The sequence below is a fragment of the Gnatocerus cornutus genome, chromosome 3 (assembly GCF_029298725.1).
Source record: "Gnatocerus cornutus isolate USDA-ARS CGAHR chromosome 3, icGnaCorn1.1, whole genome shotgun sequence".
In the NCBI taxonomy this organism is placed as follows: domain Eukaryota; kingdom Metazoa; phylum Arthropoda; class Insecta; order Coleoptera; family Tenebrionidae; genus Gnatocerus; species Gnatocerus cornutus.
This window is the reverse complement of record NC_142235.1, coordinates 19,601,308-19,619,565: the sequence shown is the minus strand read 5'-3', so window position 1 is coordinate 19,619,565 and position 18,258 is coordinate 19,601,308. Positions and strand designations below refer to the sequence as shown.

The following is an 18,258-nucleotide window of genomic DNA, read 5'->3' as shown; positions in this document are numbered from 1 at the left end:
TCCTTTCTCGAATACTTTTGTTTCGAAATTTACTATCTGTATTGCTGTTGGCACCCTCCCTTACTCTCTGGGGCGCAAGTTCTGGGACAGCCTGTCTAATCGCTTAAGCTAAATTTTAGTCAATTTTATTTTTTAAGAGAACCAAAATTATTAAAAATGCTCGACAGATAGTAAAAATGGGCAATTGCTTCCTGTTTAGGAGATTTTTAAGTACGTTTTCATTATTCTACTGCTTTGAATGTACAATTCTGCGCCTTTGAATAATGTATGTATCTCAGTTTTTATGTAAATAACGATAAACTAAAGCCATGAAAAGTATGTCACAAAACTGCATATTTCTTATATTCATACTTTATTTTTGTGTAACCAGAAGCTTCTTTTTTGTTACTAAAATCGTAAAACCATCAGTCAACTATGGAGTACTTAGACCCGATAAATAGAACAGTGAATCCAGAGCACAAAACCAATTTCTTTCTGAGACTACTTTTTACGTAATTTCCAGTTAAACAATAATAGATAAGTATTGTTAATTAATCTGTAGCTACTCAAAACAAATCTTGATGAAAGGATTTCGAAAAGAATTGACCCAAGATGACATTTACGAGGTACTGCCAGCTTACAAATCCCAGACCCTAGGAGACAAACTAGAGAAAGAATGGAAAAAATTGATAAAATCAAAAAATCCATCTGTTTTTCGACTTTTATGGAAATGTTACGGACCAGAGTACCTTCTGATTCTTTGCAGTCTTGTTATACCTGTAGTCATAGGGTAAAGTCCACTCATTTATGTCTCACGTCTGTGAAGTTCATTTCAGAGCTCTCCAACCTAAAATCCTCAAGAAATTTATTTTTAACTTCACAAAAAAAGAGGGAAGTAAAGACGCTTATTTTAACGGAATTGCTTTAATATTAATTCTGTTTGTTCAATCAGTGTATAATCAAAACTTCTTTCTGCGTGTTAGCACTCTGGCGTTAAAAATACGAGCAGGTTTTACCTCGTTGATCTACAAACAAATACTGAAAATGCCCTCTGGGGATATTTCTGTTGGGAAAACTGTCACTCTCATCACCAAGGATGTGAACGAATTCCAAAGTGTATTTATCATATCGTTTCTGGTTCAAGATGTTGTAGTTTGTTGCATAACACTCTTCGTTCTGTACACCGAAATTGGATGGTTGTTCCTCGTGCCGGTGTTCATTATCGTACTAATTTTTTTACCAGACAGTAAGTTATTAACGCACTTGTTTAGAAACTGACCATTTCTTCAGCCTTTCTGGCGTTTTGGGTAAGATCGTTAAAAGCGAAGACTTTGAAGAAAACCGAAGAGAGATGTCAGCAAACTAAAGAAGTCTTCAGTTCTATTAAGTTGGTAAAACTATATTTGTGGGGCGAAAAACTCCTTACCCGAATCTGCGAACTACGACAGTAGGTGATCAAATTATCTCCATTTTTTTAATTTGACTTTTTAGAAAAGAAGTGCTTCTCATTAAGAGAATCCACATGTGGTTATGGGCGAAGTACCTCTTCGCCGACGTAATTTTTTCAGTTTCATGGTACTGCCTTTTGGTCATTTCCATTTACATCGGACTCCAACTAAATTCAGGGACTCTATTTCTGATTATGAGCAATCTGAATGTTCTGTCTAGATCAGTAAGATTAACTTTTTCGGTGGTCCTCCATAAGATAGCGACTCTAATTGCTGTTGTCAACCGATTAGAAGAGTTTCTCAAACGCGTTCCTCTTTATGAAGCGAAGCAAAATTTGGAATCTGCACCAAAAATCGCAGCATCAAACTTAAAGTTATTAAACAACATTGAATTGAACATAACTGAAGGAGTAACTGTCATCACTGGTCCTGTAGGAAGTGGCAAGTCAACTTTATTAAAACTTCTCGCACGGGAACAAGACTTGGAGGAAGGAGATTTAACAGTCATTGGTACTATTTCTTACGCTTCTCAAGAGCCGTGGTTGTTTCCTTCAACAGTCCGCCAAAACATTTTATTTGGATCCAAGTACGACAAAGAACGGTACTTTGAAGTCTTAAGAGTTTGTGCCTTGATCTACGACTTGGAGTGTTGGCCGGAAGGAGACGGAACTCTGGTAGCCGACAAAGGTGTCAATCTAAGTAAAGGTCAACAAGTTAGGATTAACTTAGCGCGAGCTGTGTACAAGAACTGTGATATTTTCTTGCTCGATGACTGCTTAGCAAGTCTTGATGTTGTGGTTTCTGGTTTTATTTTCAAAGAGTGTATTTTGAAGTTTTTGAATGGTAAGATAGTCATCTTGACTTCACAACATTTAAGACACGTCGCGAGTGCAAACAACGTGGTTACTTTGGGGGCTAAAACAGAGTTTGTAGTCTCACACACCGAAGCAGCCGAGGATGTTATTCAGGAAGAGCCTGAGAATGACGACGTTGACGAAACGTGTTTTCTTCTAGGGAATCAAAGGAGACTTTACGAAGAGTCGAAGAAAATCGGAAAAGTCCCTCTAAGAGTTTATAATAGCTACGTAGCTTCCGGAGGCTACGTTTTATTCTTCGTTGTCTTTTTCCTCGGATTTTCCACTCAGTTCTTAACTAGCACTGTTTCGAAGCTGCAGAGTAAATGGTAATTTAACTTCGTAATTTTTGACTCTCTTAAGTTTCCGTTGAAGGATCACCGCTGAGCAAATCATCTTCAACAACGTGACTGGTGGGGAATATGAAGATGCTCTTCTGAAAAGACACCAAATGACTTATCTTATCCCAATTGTTGTCCTAGCAGTGACAGTTATGGACGTGTTGAAAATAACCATGTTCTGGTCGTTCGCTACCAGAGCGTCCATCAGCATCCACAAACTCCTCTTTGAAAAAGTTACGACCGCCACAATGAAATTCTTTGATACTCATCTGATAGGCACTGTTCTGAATCGGTTTTCTGAAGATCTCCTCTACATCGATGAAGTTGTTCCTTACACGGTTTTAGTCTTCATGAGAGTGAGTTTGTAACTTTAGAGGTGACTCAAAGTTGTGCAGGTTTTTGCAGGATTTGTCGGAACGATTGTTGTAATAGTTACAGTTAACCCGTTTTTTGTAATTCCTCCAGTTGCATCAGTAACCGTTCTTATATTCGCAAGAATGTTTTATCTAAAATCCGGACGCGCTCTAAAACGACTGGAGTTTTCTTGTAAGTTTTTGAAATGAGTGTTATACAGGGTCCGGCAACACTTGTGTCCACCCCTAAAATCGTCTTTAATTTTAAAGATAAAATTTTGAAAATTTGCATACGCTCGTTCAAGGTGTTTGTTTATAAATGTTTCTAGCATCAAGGGTGGCTATGACATGTAAAAGAAATTTGCCGCTCATTACAAATGTGGGTTTCGATTTTTCAACTGACATTTGCAGTTAACCTCAAACATGAAGCAAAGTTAATTTTGAGAAATAAACTGTTCTAGTTGTGATTTGAAACCTGAAAATCAAAAACTTGGACACAAAACCGTAACTAAAACGTCATTGAAATAGGAAACATTATAAATAATTTTCAACATAGTTATATTCACTATGAAAACAAAGCGGCAAAATAGTGTACGACACGAATTCCAGAACCTCATTTGATGCTAGAAACATTTATAAACACCTTGTAGTTGACAAAACTCTAGAAGCTAACGCAAAAATTTGTTTTTTTATCACGGTTTGTTTGGCGACGCGGCGCCTAAGAAGTATAATTTTTAGCGATTTTTGAGTTTTTGCGGAAATATTCGCAAATTCATTTTTTTTTCAACATAACTGTGATACAAATATCTGAGTTTTTATTATAAATCTAATGCAAATTGTGTTTAAAATTTGCGAAAAAAACGTTGTTTTATCAAGTTAGTTTTCAAAATTATAACAGTGCAGTGGCAAACTACGTTTACACCAAAATTTCACAAGTCACTTCATTCACTCTTATAAAGGTTAATTTTGATTAACACGGGCATGTTGCACTTTATGGACACCAGAAATCGTTAATTAACATCGACAAATCGACAATTTCGCCAATTAAGACTTTTGTTACAATCTAAAGCGATCCAAAAGATAGATGTCATTTGGACACAAGATGTTGATAGATGGGTGTAAACGTAGTTCCCAATTTTGACGTAATGAAATTGGAAACTAACTTGATAAAACAGCATTTTTTTTTTCAAATTTTGAAGACAATTTGCATTGAATCTAAAATAACAACTGAGATATTTTTAACACATTTATATTGAAAAAAAATTAAATTAGAGGTTGATATCACAAACCCTCACAATTAACTAAAAATTACATTTTTAAGACGTCGCGACGCCAAAATTATTAGTGATACAAAACAAATTTTTGCGTCAGCTTCTAGAGCTTTGTCAACTATGAGCGTATGCAAATTTTCAAAATTTTATTTTTAAAATTAAAGACTATTTTGGGGGTGGACACAAGTGTTGCCGGACCCTGTATAGTAAAAAAAGAAAAAAAACTTTCTGCCAAATCAAAAAGGATCGGCGTCAAAAATAGTCGATTTAGTATGGTATACTCCATAAGTACTAACAGTGGTACTTTCAGCAAGAAGTCCCTTGATTGGCGCTGTCAACGCAACCATGGATGGTCTTGCAACTGTAAGAATCTCCAAGCAACAAAGCATTCTTCGGGAAGAATTTGATAGAAATTTAGATGTGCACATTTCGTGTTCGTATACTTATTTGACCACTAAAGAAACCTTCGTTTTTTTCGTTTACCTTTGCGGAATTTGTTTCTTCGTCTTCGTTATTGTTCTTTTTTTGGTGTTGGACAAAGGTAGCTCCGTGGGCGACGTGGGTTTGGTGCTAATTCAGACTACCATGTTCATCATCCATCAGCTATTCTTGTTTGGAATGTGGACAGATGTAGAAAACGATATGGCGACTGTTGAGCGAACTTTGGAGTACACCAAACAAGAACAGGAAAGAAAAGACGGTGTCGTGGTTGAAAAGTGGCCGCAGAATGGTCAGATCACCTGTCAAAACCTTCATTTTTCGTACAACACCAACAAAGTCTTAACCGATTTAAATTTTTCTCTAGAATCTAAAGGAAAAGTTGCAGTAATTGGTAGAACAGGCTCTGGAAAAACGTCTCTAGTGTATTCCCTGTTGCGACTGTATAATTTCAAAGGAAAAATTACTATAGATGGTGTTGACATCACCACTCTTCCTTTAGATTTCTTCAGACTGAAGATCTCCGTTATTCCTCAAGATCCAACGTTGTTTACTGGCTCTCTTCGATTCAATATTGATCCAACAGGACAAACTTCAGATGACGAAATTTGGACGACTGTTAGAACTGTTGGATTATCAACATTTTTTCAGAATCTCGACGAGAGAATTAGCGATGATTCGAGATTGAGTGTTGGACAAAAACAACTCATTTGTTTATGTAGAGCTTTAATTCGGAGAAACAAAATAGTGGTAATGGACGAATTAACAGCGAATGTTGATGGCGAAATGGAAACGATGATACATGAGATAATTGACGAACACTTTGCTGACAGTACTGTTATAATGATAACACATAAATTGCAGTTTATTTTGAAGTACGATAAAGTTCTCGTTTTGGAAAAAGGTCAAATTGTTGAATATGGAGATCCGGTATCTTTATTGCAGGACGAAAATGGACTATTGCATAAAATATACAAAAATAACACATTAGCATAGAAGTACTGTTGATAAGATGCTTTAATGACGTTTTGTTTTTAGTACTTCACTATAAAAATGAAGTTTATGTTGTAAATAAAATAATTGAATTTTTGACCTTCAAATTTTTGCCCTCTGGCGACTACTTTAATCGCTTCTAATTCAGTTATTTGTGGACATAAGCACATGGATTCAACGTGAAATTCTGCGTAAAATGAGCACCAGTAACTTAAGTTTGGTCCACATGTAAGCAAGATATCGACCGAATTATATTTGAAATATTTTTTTTAGCATTTTGTAATAAGAGTATTAGTTCCACCCATTTTCGATAACAAAATGGAGAATGTGATTGAATTGGGATTAAAACACAAAAAAGAATTTATTCTATTGGCTGGCTCCGTCGTTATTAAAGAAGTTTTTATAACAAAAAACGCACCCAAACACCCAACGCGATTATTACTATAAATTCATTGGTTAGACGTCTTAAATTGTACAAAAAAGTGTTAATTCATTGGACGTTGATAACGAAAGAAATGGAGCTCGGGATTTGTTGCATAAATTTTTCATTGGTCGCTGTTGTTCATCGGACGAAAAAAAAACAATGTGCTCAATTAGAAAATTCCAAAGCCAAACAGACTTATGCATTAAATTTATTATTAATTTCAACTATTTAAGCCAATATTATGAAAAGTTTTCTTGAATCACTCTGTATATTGACCTCACCAACTTCACCAACGCAACAAAATCAATGTCACTAACGTCAAAAGTTCTTAAACCTAACCTAACTTTTACATGTGTGTTCGTTCTACAGAGTTATTAAATAAAAGCAGCAAAAATGGTGAAAAAACGCTACAATTGGAAGTCGAGACAAGTTGTAAACACAATAGTGGACGATTCGGACACTAATAAGGTAACATTTTTTGAAAAATAAAAGTCCCTGTCTTCACATTTAATTTTCATAGATTCAGTTAGATATTCAAGTTGAAGGCAAGTACGATCAAAGCAATGAGCTTGTTTTACCATCCAAAAAACGGAAAACAAAAATCAAGGACGAGAAACAAAAAATTACGCGAATCCTTTCAAAGAAACATAGAAAAAAACTAGAGAAAATTGTGGAAAAGAAGAAGAAAAAAGAGAACGTGAGTCCTGCAAATAACTCTCCAGACAGTGCTAATTTTTTTGTTAATTTTAGCGCACGGCATTATTAGAGGCATTATCTAAAGTACAGGCAACTCCAGAGGTCCTTACTAAATTAACATCACTAGCTAGTGTACAGACCAAGGGATTGAAGCGTCACGTTCTTGAAGAAACAAGTTCAGAAAAACCAAAAAAACCGAAACGTGACATGCAGATCATTTCAGGGGAAATCAAACTCAACAGTCTATCAGGAGCAAAACGCCGTCAACTTCTCCAAGAGGAAAGAAATGAAACAGTGAAGAAAGAAGATCCTAATGTGGTGGGATTTGACTTATCTGACTCTGGAAACGACAGCGAATCAGACTCTGAACCTGAAAAAGCAGAATCTGAAGAAGCACCCACAGTTCCAGTAGTCTCGACGCCTCCAAAGGAACCCCAGGCTCTTCACACCAAACCACTTAAACCTCCAATAAAGCTTGAATCGAAACCTGCAGTGTATGTTGATGTTATTAGAGACGAAGAAATCCAGAAAGCCCGTCTAAAATTGCCAATTCTGGCCGAAGAGCAGCAAATAATGGAAGTGATCAACGAGAGCTCCGTGGTCATCATCGCCGGGGAAACAGGCAGCGGGAAAACCACCCAAGTCCCTCAATTTCTCTATGAAGCCGGTTATGCTTTGAAAAAACAAATCGCAGTCACGGAACCTCGCAGAGTGGCGGCCATCGCCATGTCCAGGCGCGTCGCTGAAGAAATGAATCTAAGCTCCAGAGAAGTCTCTTACTTGATACGTTTCGAGGGCAACGTTACAGACGACACCAAAATCAAATTCATGACGGATGGAGTGTTACTAAAAGAAGTACAAAATGATTTCTTACTCACGAAGTACTCGGTGATTATTCTAGATGAAGCTCATGAGAGATCAGTTTATACAGATATTTTAATTGGATTGTTATCGAGAATCGTACCGATGCGACATAAAAAAGGAGATCCACTCAAGCTCATAATCATGTCGGCCACCTTGAGGATGGAAGATTTCACCACCAACACGCGGCTGTTTAAAAATTCTCCTCCAGTTCTGACGGTGGACAGTCGACAGTTTCCGGTGACGATTCATTTCAATAAACGAACTAAAGACGATTATCTCAGCGAGTGTTTTCAAAAAACTGTAAAGATCCACACCAAACTCCCAGAAGGAGGAATTCTAATATTCCTAACTGGTCAACAAGAAGTTAACGCGCTGGTTAAAAAGCTCCGATCAAAGTTCCCTCTGAAAATCAAACCAATAGCTGAAGAAACAGAGGAAGAAGCACCAAAAAACCGAAAACAAAGAAAGGTGTACGCCCCTAAAGTCGACTTGGATGATTACAGCGCTGATTGGCCGAGCGACAGTGACTCAGAGGAGGAAGACGCCGAACGACCAATCAACAACGCGCAGCCCCTGTGGGTGTTACCGTTATATTCAATGCTACCAACCAACAAACAGAACGAGGTGTTTAAACCGCCCCCACCCGCCTGTCGCTTGTGCGTTGTTAGTACCAACGTCGCAGAAACTAGTTTAACAATACCCAACATAAAATACGTCGTCGATTGTGGGCGGAGCAAAGCAAAACTTTATGATAAAGTCACAGGAGTGAGCAGCTACGTGGTCACTTGGACCAGTAAAGCTTCAGCGGACCAACGAGCTGGGAGGGCTGGGCGTACCGGTCCTGGTCACTGTTACCGCCTCTATTCCAGTGCGGTCTTCAACGACACTTTCGAGGCGTTTTCAGTCCCAGAAATTCAACAGAAACCGGTTGATGATTTGTACCTACACATGAAATGTATGAATATAGATAAAGTGGTCAACTTTCCGTTTCCTACGGCTCCGGATTTGCTGCAGCTGAAGACGGCGGAGCGCCGACTGGAGGTTCTAGGAGCGTTGAAGAAAGGCGAGGTCACCGCCTTAGGACGTGCAATCGCGAAATTTCCAGTCCTACCAAGATACGGGAAGATGTTGGCACTGAGTCATCAACAAGATTTGCTCCCGTACACCATCTGCCTGGTCGCTGCATTATCAGTACAAGAAGTACTGTTGGAACGCCCGATTTGCTCCAATGAGGACAAAGGTGAACGCCTTAAGTGGGCGGCGCTTCGTCGCCAGTGGGCGGGGACTGGTAACTCGTTACTATTAGGGGACAATATGGTCTTACTTCGAGCTGTGGGCGCGGCTGAGTACGCCAACACCCAAGGAAAATTAGAGAAGTTCTGCTTTGACAACGGTTTACGACACAAAGCTCTTGTAGAAATTCGCAAGTTACGCCTCCAGCTGACGAATGAAATCAAAGCGAATTTACCGGAGGTGGAGATTGTGGTTGATCCGCAGTTAGCACCGCCCACTGATCTTCAAGCTAAGTTACTCAGACAGATCTTACTCTCAGGAATGGGTGATCAAATTGCGAAGAAGATTGGATCTGAAGAAGCGGAGGATTCGGTGAAATTAAAGTATGGCTACCACGCGAATAACATGGAGGAGCCCGTTTTTCTTCATTCTGGTTCCGTGTTACGAAAAACTCTTCCAGAGTTTGTGATTTATCAGGAGATATATGAAACAAACAAAATTTATATGAGGGGCGTTAGTGCCATCGAACCGGAATGGTTGCCTGTGTATGTGCCAGATTTGTGCAATTTGAGTGAACCTTTAAGTGATCCAGAGCCACAATACAGTAATGGGAGAGTTTACTGTACAGTTAGTGGTTCTTTTGGTACGCAAGGGTGGTCGCTACCTAATGTTGAAATTGAGTATCCTAGGACAATTAATTATTACAAGTGGTTTGGACGGTTTCTTCTAGAGGGATTGATTTTTAAGAAGTTGAATAAGTATAAAGATGTTCTGTTGAGTCAACCGAGTATTATGGTGAAGTCTTGGGCTAAACTGCAACAACGGACGGATGTTATTCTGAAGGCTCTGATGTCAAGAGAAGTGACTTCCAAGGCGAAGTTGGAAGAAATTTGGAAAGAAAATCCCAAATGTGAGTCTTCAAAGTCTTGATTCTTAATTCTCTTTTGATTTAATCATTTCCTAAGACAAATCGAATGACAATGTTCACATATTCGTGACATTTCCGGTTATGCCGGAAGTAGTAGTCAACTTGCTTATTTAAAATGAAACACCCCAAATATTATTGCATTTTCAGATCCAAATTAAGAGTGACTATGTATAATGTGCTACATTTGATGCACATCAAATGTAGCATGAAATGATGAAATTGATTTTTCTAAAAAAATTGCACAACAGAAGTGAAATTCTTTTTCCAAGATAAGTAGCCTATAATCTATTTCAAAATTGCCACGTTAATTGGAAAATAATCACAATACAAACATACAATAAAATTTTGCGTTAATTTTATGTATTGGACACCTACTTCCTACTAAAAATACGGATACCCTGTATATACGTTTACAATAGTTAAAGGGTTAAGTAAAAAGTTAAGTGTTCTTTTAGAAATTCAAACGTTTAATGGAACAATTATTTAAAAAAATGCTCATAATCTTAATACAATGCTGCACTGAACTTCAACTCGCCTAACTGGTAACTTCTCTTTCAGTTCTCCTTGAGCAGTACCTAAGATGGATTCCTCAGTCCGCCTACAGCGAAGTGAGTCTAATGTGGCCACCACTAGACTAACTGCTTGTAAGTTGTTGTTAAATATATTTTTACATTGATCACAATTTATAAGTTATGGAATGAACCGTTGCCGCAACACTCGAGTTAACTTCAAGCCCTATATGCCTTAAAAACTTCAACTAAAACCGCCTGTTCCTGCCTCTTCACACTCTTCATATCCAATATTTTATAAAAATCATTAAGTTGACATTCAGGCAACAACTTCCTGTACTGTTCCACGAAAGCCTTAGAAGGATCCACTGGTGTCATCACCACCTTCAATATCATCTCAGCTTTGGTCATTCCTTTAGTTACCACTTTGGTATAAGACGCTGGGGCTTGTCGATTGATCTGAGATGCAATCGATGGTAAGTTCAACAGCACTGTTTTCAACATGTGTGTGTCCAAGAGGAGTTGCTCTGCTCCTTCCGTGTTGATCGGCTTACATTTGTAGATGTTCTGGACGAACTTTGGAATGAAGGAGTTTGCGAATTTTATACAAAACTGGGTGAAGTATTTACGGGAGTGGGATAAATTGTCGCGGATGATAGGAATAGTCGTCTTCAGGTGTGTTGTTATAGCGGTGATGTAAGGACTTTGGTCGCCGACGGTGTCCACGTTTTGCCACTGGAACTATAAAAAGAAACTGTCTTGGCACAGTTCGGCGGAAGAGAATTTTACTCGAAAAAAATTGCTCATGAAAACCTAGGGCACCACCTTTTTCAAAAAAAAGTCACATTTTGAATCATCGTAAGTTGAATTACTTTTATTTTAAAAAATTATGAAAATGTATGTATTAATATTTGGATTTTCCTTATTTTTTAAACTTTTGATGGCTTAGCCGTTTAAAATTCTCTAATCGACAACAATCATGTACTTATTTCTCCGACTGCCTTAATTAACAATTAAACGGATCATGCGCTTATTCCCCCGACTATCTTAATTAACAATTAGACAGATCATGCGCTTACTCCCCCGACTGTCTTAATTAACAAATAGATGGATCATGTATTTATTCCCCCGATTGTCTTAATTGACAATTAGACAGATCATGTACTTATTCCTCCGACTGTCTTAATTAACAAATAGATAGATCATGTACTTATTCCCCTGATTGTCTTAATTGACAATTAGACAGATCATGTACTTATTCTTCCGACTGTTTTAATTAACGAATAGACGGATCATGCGCTTATTCCCCCGACTGTTTTAATTAACGAATAGACGGATCATGCGCTTATTCCCCTGACTATCTTAATTAACAATTAGACAGATCATGTACTTATTCCCCCGACTGTCTTAATTAACAAATAGATGGATTATGTATTTATTCCCCCGATTGTCTTAATTGACAATTAGACAGATCATGTACTTATTCTTCCGACTGTTTTAATTAACGAATAGACGGATCATGCGCTTATTCCCCCGACTGTTTTAATTAACGAATAGACGGATCATGCGCTTATTCCCCCGACTGTTTTAATTAACGAATAGACGGATCATGCGCTTATTCCCCTGACTATCTTAATTAACAATTAGACAGATCATGTACTCATTCCCTCGACTGTCTTAATTAACAAATAGACGGATCATGCGACTGTTTTAATTAACAAATAGATGGATCATGTATTTATTCCCCCGACTGTCTTAATTAAGAAATAGACAGATCATGTACTTATTTCTCCGACTGCCTTAATTAACAATTAAACGGATCATGCTCTTATTCCCCCGACTATCTTAATTAACAATTAGACAGATCATGCGACTGTTTTAATTAACAAATAGACAGATCATGTATTTCCCCGACTGTCTTAATTACCAATTAGACAGATCATGTACTTATTCCATCGACTGTCTTAATTAACAAATAGACGGATCATGCGCTTATTCCCCCGACTATCTTACTTAACAAATAGACAGATCTTGCGACTGTTTTAATTAACAAATAGACAGATTCATGTATTTCCCCGACTGTCTTAACTAACAATTAGACAGATCATGTACTCATTCCCTCGACTGTCTTAATTAACAAATAGACGGATCATGCGACTGTTTTAATTAACAAATAGATGGATCATGTATTTATTCCCCCGACTGTCTTAATTAAGAAATATACAGATCATGTACTTATTTCTCCGACTGCCTTAATTAACAATTAAACGGATCATGCGCTTATTCCCCCGACTATCTAAATTAACAATTAGACAGATCATGCACTTATTCCCCCGACTGTCTTAATTAACAAATAGATGGATTATGTATTTATTCCCCCGATTGTCTTAATTGACAATTAGACAGATCATGCGCTGATTCCCTTGACTGTCTTAATTGACAAATAGACGAACCATGCGACTTTAACAAAAAAAAGAAAACAAGAAATTTGGGGAAAATACAACTTTTGAGCCCTCAATTGACTCTACCAAATTGCAAAACTGTAGAGCAAAAGACCCAATTTTAGGAATTGTTAAGTCGGAGCAAAAAATTTAGACACCCTTTGTTTAAACTCGGATTGTTTTTATAATTTTAATAAATTACAAAAGTCTAGAACGAAAGACACAGACTTTAAAAATTTTATTTTAAAAACGAAGCAAACATTTTCGACATCCACCATTAAAATTTCGGTAATTTTATTGCTTCAGCATGAACTTTGGGAAAACTACTACTTTTGAGCCGTGTAATTAATTCTACCAAATTGCAAAATTGTAGGGCAAAAAACAGAATATTTGGAAATTTTAAGTTTCAAGAGGAAGCAAACTGTTCTGAAATCCACCACTAAAATTCATAATTTTAGTTATTTTTGTGTTACAGCTATGAAAACTGGGGAATTTTCTACTTTTCACTCATATATTAACTTTAGAAAACTGGAAAATTGTTGAGAAAAAGGCGCACATTCTAGATATCTTAAATATGTACACAACCCAGCAAAATTAACGGAAAATTAATTTAAAAAATGGCTTTAAAAAAAATATTGACGATCCATACCAACTTACGATTACTTTAATTTGATAGAACATTTATAGGACAATCCAAAATTGCATATTAAACTTTTGCAATGCATTCAGAACTAAACAGTTTCATTAACTGATTTAACACAAATGTGACAAAAATCGTTAAGTAAGAAGTCAGAAAAGGCTTTATGCCACGAAGAATACTGACTGTTATCAGTATTCGAGGAAGTAAAACACCTTGTCGAGACCAACTGTAAAACTCGAGGTAAAAATCACAGCAATTCCCACTTTTGTTTTTGCAACTATTTTGCAATAAATATTAATTTTGTGGAAAAAATTTGATATCAAATTATCAAAATAGCTTTAAAATGCATGTACATATTAAAAAAAAATAAATTTTTAAATTTTGCGGCGCAGTGTAGTTGCCAACTACGTTATTAGAATTTTTTACCCAGTTGTCTTGGTTTTAGAGTTGTATAACATAAATGTTTTATCATCAAATATTCTGTTGTCGATTATAGAATTTTTACCAGTTAAACCATCAAAAATTGAAAAAGTAAAAAAAATGCAATTAATGAAACATAAATTTTCAAAATGTGAGCAATTCAACCTACGATGATTTAAAATTTGATTTCTTTTGAAAGAGGGGGTGTTCTAGAACACATTGTTGGTTTTCGTTTTCATGAGCAATTTTCTTCAAATAAAATTCTTATAATACTTGCCTTGCTCATGGCTGTCAACGCCGGATCACACGCGTTTTCCAAGTCTTGCACCAAAATCTGAATACAATTTGAGATGACCCTTAAACAACACCATCAGATCATAGAAGAAAACCCCCAAAATCTTACTTATGAAAATTGTCCTGTTCCTTGGACAAATCGATCTGATCCGCCAACGACTGATCAATCTTCTCCTTAAGCTTATCCGCCAGCTGCTGAGTCGTCTCCAACGAGTACTCAGCTGTCGACAAAATACAACAAATCTTCGCCAATTCGTCTTTGGTAAATCTGGTAATTTCGCCCTCTTTTAACAGTGAAGAGAAATTATGAATGAGTCCAGACGTGGAAATCTTCTGAAGATCGCGCGTTAATAACTGGACACTCGCTCCAAGACTCTGTGCTTCAATCTTAGGCAAATTGTTCTGAAGAAGCTTCTCCGAGTACTCGTGCAGGTACTTCTGGAAAGTCTTAGTTAGACTGAGCATGGAGTGTTTGTTGTCCAACTGAGTACACTGAATCATGCTCTTTTTATAGAAAACGAATAAATCCGGACAAGAAGGAAGAATCGAAGCTTGAGTCTCCGTAGCTTCAATCGGCTGCGTTTGTCTGGAATCCTGCACGAACCTCTCGATCAAATCCGCGAGGTTTCTGTCGATGCTCTCGATGTAAATCTCCAAGTGGGGGATGAAACAGTCCCCGATCAAACCAGTAAAAGGAGATTTTACCGAATCGACTTCCATCTCTGCGTCGTCGGTTAAAGTGACTCCGGTGAAGCGTTTTGATAACAAACTTTCAAACCCGGAGGTTTTCTGGATGGCGTAGAGCAACAACTTCACGTCGATTTCACTCTTTCGTTTTGTCATGATCTTCGCGAGTTCCTCCCGAGTGTTGTTACAGAACTGCACTGCGATCCTTTCAGAAACCTCCCAGTTCTGAGGGAAGAGATTCCCTAGCCGGTCCTCAAATTCGAGCAAATGTCGCTTGATCCACGCGTATCTCTTATCAATCTTGTCCAACCACGCGGTGTCTTCCGTTTCTTGGAACAAATGATTGTATTCTTGGAGTTGCAAGTTAACAAACCACTTCAGGAGGTCGCGTTTGACTTTGGGGTCTAATATAGAGACAACTAGACAAGCCTGTGCGAGCTGTTTATTCGGAATGGAGCTTTTATTGGTGCCAGAAAACGCTTCTTTGAAGTCGTGAGTGATCTGCTCTGCAAGCTCCACGTGAATTGACTTCACTTGGTCGCTGAGATTTTTAATCTGAGGAATGTCCGAGTAGTTTTCAAAGTGAGTCATCACTTCACTGATTGCTTGCAATGGCAAGGCAATTTCCCCATATAATCGCCTCTGAGTGAGTAACTTCAACGTGTCTACACCCCCCACTAGCATATGGAGGTGATTTAAAGTCGTTATTGCAAGTGTTAAATTTCTTTTGGCGCAGTCAAGTTGTTTGATATCGCGCGTGATCTCCCTCACCATCTCCTCGGATTTTTCCGCTTTTTCTTTGATGGTTTTGATGTGTTGAAACAACTGTTTGATGACTTTCTGCGCTTCGTCTAGAGCTTGTCGTCCGTCTTGGCTCGCGGTGATTTGCCCCCGGACCACCGTGCTGATTTCGTTATCAATCGACTGGATTTTATTCTCCATTTTCATGACGACTTCATCGATATTTGAGAGCGATTGTTCCGTGGGGAAAAGAGAGTTAATGTAGTCAATGCTGTTGAAATCGGGCTCATCCAGAGGGTCCTTACTGGGTAAAACCTGGAAACTTGCAATGGAGAGGGAGGCGCCTGTGGTTTGCGAACGTACCTCATCAATAGCCTTTTGGACTTCCGGGGTGAAATTGATGAACAGATCTTGATTGTCGTCGTCTAGAATGTCATCTTCTAAGAGTGTTTCCATGGTTTGAAAGCCCCGTTTGTTTTTAAATGTCTTCGGCCACGAGTGTCAAGTCTAGGGATTTTAGCTGTCACTTGTCTCAATTGTTGACACCTGTCACAACTGTCAAATTAACCTATCTAGTCGAGGCGAGGTCGCTAACCCCTCGTCAACAATGTCACTAAAAGCCGATTTAAGACAACTACTGAAGCCCTATTACCTCTTTAACATTGTGTTGAGTCTCTCTTACATAACCTTAAAGCGCACGCCTGGCGTTTGCAACTACTTATTTAACGTTGAAGATTGCGAATTCGATGGGGTGAGGCCGCAATTCCTTCGTTCGTTTCTAACAATTCCATTTCAGCGCGAAACTGAGATTCTTTTCTTCCTCGTCATTGTCGTTATGATACGAACTAGAAAGTCTGGCAGCGTTTCCATGATCAGTTATCTATCATCTAGTTTTGTCTACACCAAAGTAGCAAATTTGATATTGTGGTTCAACGCGGACTTCTTAATGGGGATCATTTACGGGATTGTCTTCGTTTGTACGTGAGAACGTGGTGTAAATCCTCTCTGATCCTGTTTTTCCAGTGGGGGCTCTCCTGTTTCCTGAGCCTGCATACTCTGGGCCTGATAACGTCATTTATTTCCGGGGACTCCAAGGTATGGAGGAAGAATTCGCTCGTGGTAGAGAGGGGTACTGGCTGATCACATTCTACACAGTTTGGAATCCAGCCTGTGTGAACTACGCCCCAATTTTCGCTAAACTGAGCACAGAATATAATTTAGAGAATCTCAAATTTGGTAAAGTCGACGTGGGGCGATACCCAGACGCTGGTAAAAAGTACCACGTGAATGATGGTAGTTTGAGTAAACAACTGCCGACAACAATTTTATTTAAAGACGGTAAAGAAGTAGTGAGGAGACCTGCAATAGACTCCAAAGGCACTATTTTGAAGTTCTTCTTTTCAAGTGAGAATGTCAGAGGGGCGTTTAATTTAAACAATTTATCTGACGAGTGTAAGAGCACTCTTAAGACAAAAAAGAAACATATCAAGAAGGATTAATGACTGATTTATTGTTGCAAACTAGTGCCATTGTAATCAGTGAATAAACTTTGTTATTATTGGAGTGTTTTTAATAGGATAGGAGCATTGCTTTGGCGACTTCACAAGCTTTGTCTTTACCGCTGAGTTTATCTACGAGAGTTAGTGCAAAATTGAACGCTGTTCCTGGACCTCTGCTTGTTATTAGTGTTCCATCGACAACAACTTGGTCTTGTTTATAAGTGTATTGTGCTCCATCTACAAGTTCAGCTTCCATCGCAGGATACGAGGTGAGAGTTTTCCCAATGTAGACACCATGAGCTTTTAAAGCTGTAGGAGCTAAAACTTGGCCTTAGTCTCTTATTACAAAAAAGAAAAAATAGTCAATACCTGCACAAATAGCGGCAGTGATTCGTCCAGATTTCTCTTGTTCTTTAATTAAATCACCGACTTCCTTCGAGGCACCTAGAGCCTTTGAGCCCCCTAGCCCCCCAGGTAAAACAATAGCATCGAAAGGGCCTTTTGAATGTGCATCTTTGATTGAAATATCCGGTTTGATGTTTACACCGCGACTGCAGGCAATGGTGCCGTCATCTGGAAGCCCCGCGACGGTTACTTCAACCTATTTATTACAATTTTTATGAAGTTTTTGAGGTTATGGTCACGTCACTTACGCCGCCTCTTCGCAAGACGTCTATGGCGATTACAGCCTCCATTTCTTCAGCCCCTGGGGCTAAGAAAACCAAGGCCTTCTTTCCCATGTTGCAGCAGTAGTACCGGTAGAAAATTTGTAATGTCTTGGAACTTTTTGGCAGAAGAAATGACATTGGAAAGGTTATGTGAAGTTAGGGACTTTTGTGTTTGACTGGTGGTACTAGTTTTAATTTATACACTAAAAAATTACGTGCTTTGTTAATTTTTTGTTTGTTGTTTCAGGTTGGCGTCTTCATTTTAAAGAGGATTTTGAACGTTTGAGAAGATTCATCTTCGGGCTTGTAGATTTGTTGTATTTGGTGTATTTTTATGTGTACAATGCTGATTTGTTAGTGTTGTTAATGAAGTACAAAGATAGTTATGTAATGCATAAGGACAAAATTCTTTTGCGAAGTAAATAATCAAACTGATTCAATATTTATTCACCGTAAAGTAGGCAACCAGTAAAAGGCAAGTTCCCACAGCAGGTATTTTTGGTCACCTAGGTTGGCAAGGCGTGGCCGATTTGACGT

At 38.2% G+C, this 18,258-nt stretch overlaps 5 protein-coding genes across 5 annotated transcripts; 3 read left to right on the top strand and 2 right to left on the bottom strand.

Moving 5' to 3' along the window:
• Nucleotides 1–414: 414 nt before the first annotated feature.
• On the top strand, nucleotides 415–5,680 carry LOC148177861 (ATP-binding cassette sub-family C member 4-like). The gene is made up of 8 exons (XM_088033412.1): nucleotides 415–491; nucleotides 542–769; nucleotides 816–1,225; nucleotides 1,270–1,426; nucleotides 1,471–2,610; nucleotides 2,657–2,978; nucleotides 3,018–3,168; nucleotides 4,557–5,680. Exons 1-8 carry the CDS (start codon nucleotides 415–417, stop codon nucleotides 5,678–5,680), a joined length of 3,609 nt encoding a protein of 1,202 aa, XP_087889538.1.
• A 732-nt stretch (nucleotides 5,681–6,412) lies between these two features.
• On the top strand, nucleotides 6,413–10,460 carry kz (putative ATP-dependent RNA helicase kurz). Its single transcript, XM_088033189.1, has 4 exons — nucleotides 6,413–6,569; nucleotides 6,622–6,798; nucleotides 6,852–9,804; nucleotides 10,381–10,460. The coding sequence occupies exons 1-4, from the start codon at nucleotides 6,495–6,497 to the stop codon at nucleotides 10,458–10,460; spliced, it is 3,285 nt and encodes a 1,094-aa protein (XP_087889315.1). The 5' UTR covers nucleotides 6,413–6,494.
• On the bottom strand, nucleotides 10,267–16,010 carry Vps53 (vacuolar protein sorting 53). Its single transcript, XM_088033190.1, has 4 exons — nucleotides 15,918–16,010; nucleotides 14,236–15,869; nucleotides 14,110–14,188; nucleotides 10,267–11,072 (listed from the first exon to the last, which is right to left on the bottom strand). Exons 1-4 carry the CDS (start codon nucleotides 16,008–16,010, stop codon nucleotides 10,551–10,553), a joined length of 2,328 nt encoding a protein of 775 aa, XP_087889316.1. The 3' UTR covers nucleotides 10,267–10,550.
• Nucleotides 16,011–16,161: 151 nt separating this feature from the next.
• On the top strand, nucleotides 16,162–17,112 carry LOC148177858 (thioredoxin-related transmembrane protein 2 homolog). The gene is made up of 3 exons (XM_088033191.1): nucleotides 16,162–16,305; nucleotides 16,351–16,531; nucleotides 16,578–17,112. Exons 1-3 carry the CDS (start codon nucleotides 16,162–16,164, stop codon nucleotides 17,051–17,053), a joined length of 801 nt encoding a protein of 266 aa, XP_087889317.1. The 3' UTR covers nucleotides 17,054–17,112.
• Nucleotides 17,045–17,920, bottom strand: LOC148177857 (protein dj-1beta-like). The gene is made up of 3 exons (XM_088033194.1): nucleotides 17,707–17,920; nucleotides 17,423–17,654; nucleotides 17,045–17,371 (listed from the first exon to the last, which is right to left on the bottom strand). The coding sequence occupies exons 1-3, from the start codon at nucleotides 17,857–17,859 to the stop codon at nucleotides 17,124–17,126; spliced, it is 633 nt and encodes a 210-aa protein (XP_087889320.1). The 5' UTR covers nucleotides 17,860–17,920; the 3' UTR covers nucleotides 17,045–17,123.
• Between the last annotated feature and the right edge of the window lie 338 nt (nucleotides 17,921–18,258).

Excerpts from the sequence above, each read along its gene's own strand:
- kz (XM_088033189.1), top strand. The coding sequence starts at position 6,495 with ATGGTGAAAAAACGCTACAATTGGAAGTCGAGACAAGTTGTAAACACA. Across the intron at positions 6,799-6,851 it reads AGAAGAAGAAAAAAGAGAAC|CGCACGGCATTATTAGAGGC; the intron begins GTGAGTCCTGCA and ends TGTTAATTTTAG. Across the intron at positions 9,805-10,380 it reads TTGGAAAGAAAATCCCAAAT|TTCTCCTTGAGCAGTACCTA; the intron begins GTGAGTCTTCAA and ends CTTCTCTTTCAG.
- LOC148177858 (XM_088033191.1), top strand. The coding sequence starts at position 16,162 with ATGTCACTAAAAGCCGATTTAAGACAACTACTGAAGCCCTATTACCTC. Across the intron at positions 16,306-16,350 it reads AAGATTGCGAATTCGATGGG|CGCGAAACTGAGATTCTTTT; the intron begins GTGAGGCCGCAA and ends ATTCCATTTCAG. Across the intron at positions 16,532-16,577 it reads TTACGGGATTGTCTTCGTTT|TGGGGGCTCTCCTGTTTCCT; the intron begins GTACGTGAGAAC and ends CTGTTTTTCCAG.
- Vps53 (XM_088033190.1), bottom strand. The coding sequence starts at position 16,010 with ATGGAAACACTCTTAGAAGATGACATTCTAGACGACGACAATCAAGAT. Across the intron at positions 15,870-15,917 it reads TCCAAAAGGCTATTGATGAG|GTTTTACCCAGTAAGGACCC; the intron begins GTACGTTCGCAA and ends GCAAGTTTCCAG. Across the intron at positions 14,189-14,235 it reads GAACAGGACAATTTTCATAA|GGTCATCTCAAATTGTATTC; the intron begins GTAAGATTTTGG and ends GTGTTGTTTAAG.
- LOC148177861 (XM_088033412.1), top strand. The coding sequence starts at position 415 with ATGGAGTACTTAGACCCGATAAATAGAACAGTGAATCCAGAGCACAAA. Across the intron at positions 2,611-2,656 it reads TCGAAGCTGCAGAGTAAATG|GATCACCGCTGAGCAAATCA; the intron begins GTAATTTAACTT and ends TTTCCGTTGAAG. Across the intron at positions 2,979-3,017 it reads CGGTTTTAGTCTTCATGAGA|GTTTTTGCAGGATTTGTCGG; the intron begins GTGAGTTTGTAA and ends AAAGTTGTGCAG.
- LOC148177857 (XM_088033194.1), bottom strand. The coding sequence starts at position 17,859 with ATGTCATTTCTTCTGCCAAAAAGTTCCAAGACATTACAAATTTTCTAC. Across the intron at positions 17,655-17,706 it reads ACGTCTTGCGAAGAGGCGGC|GTTGAAGTAACCGTCGCGGG; the intron begins GTAAGTGACGTG and ends TGTAATAAATAG. Across the intron at positions 17,372-17,422 it reads CACTGCCGCTATTTGTGCAG|CTCCTACAGCTTTAAAAGCT; the intron begins GTATTGACTATT and ends GCCAAGTTTTAG.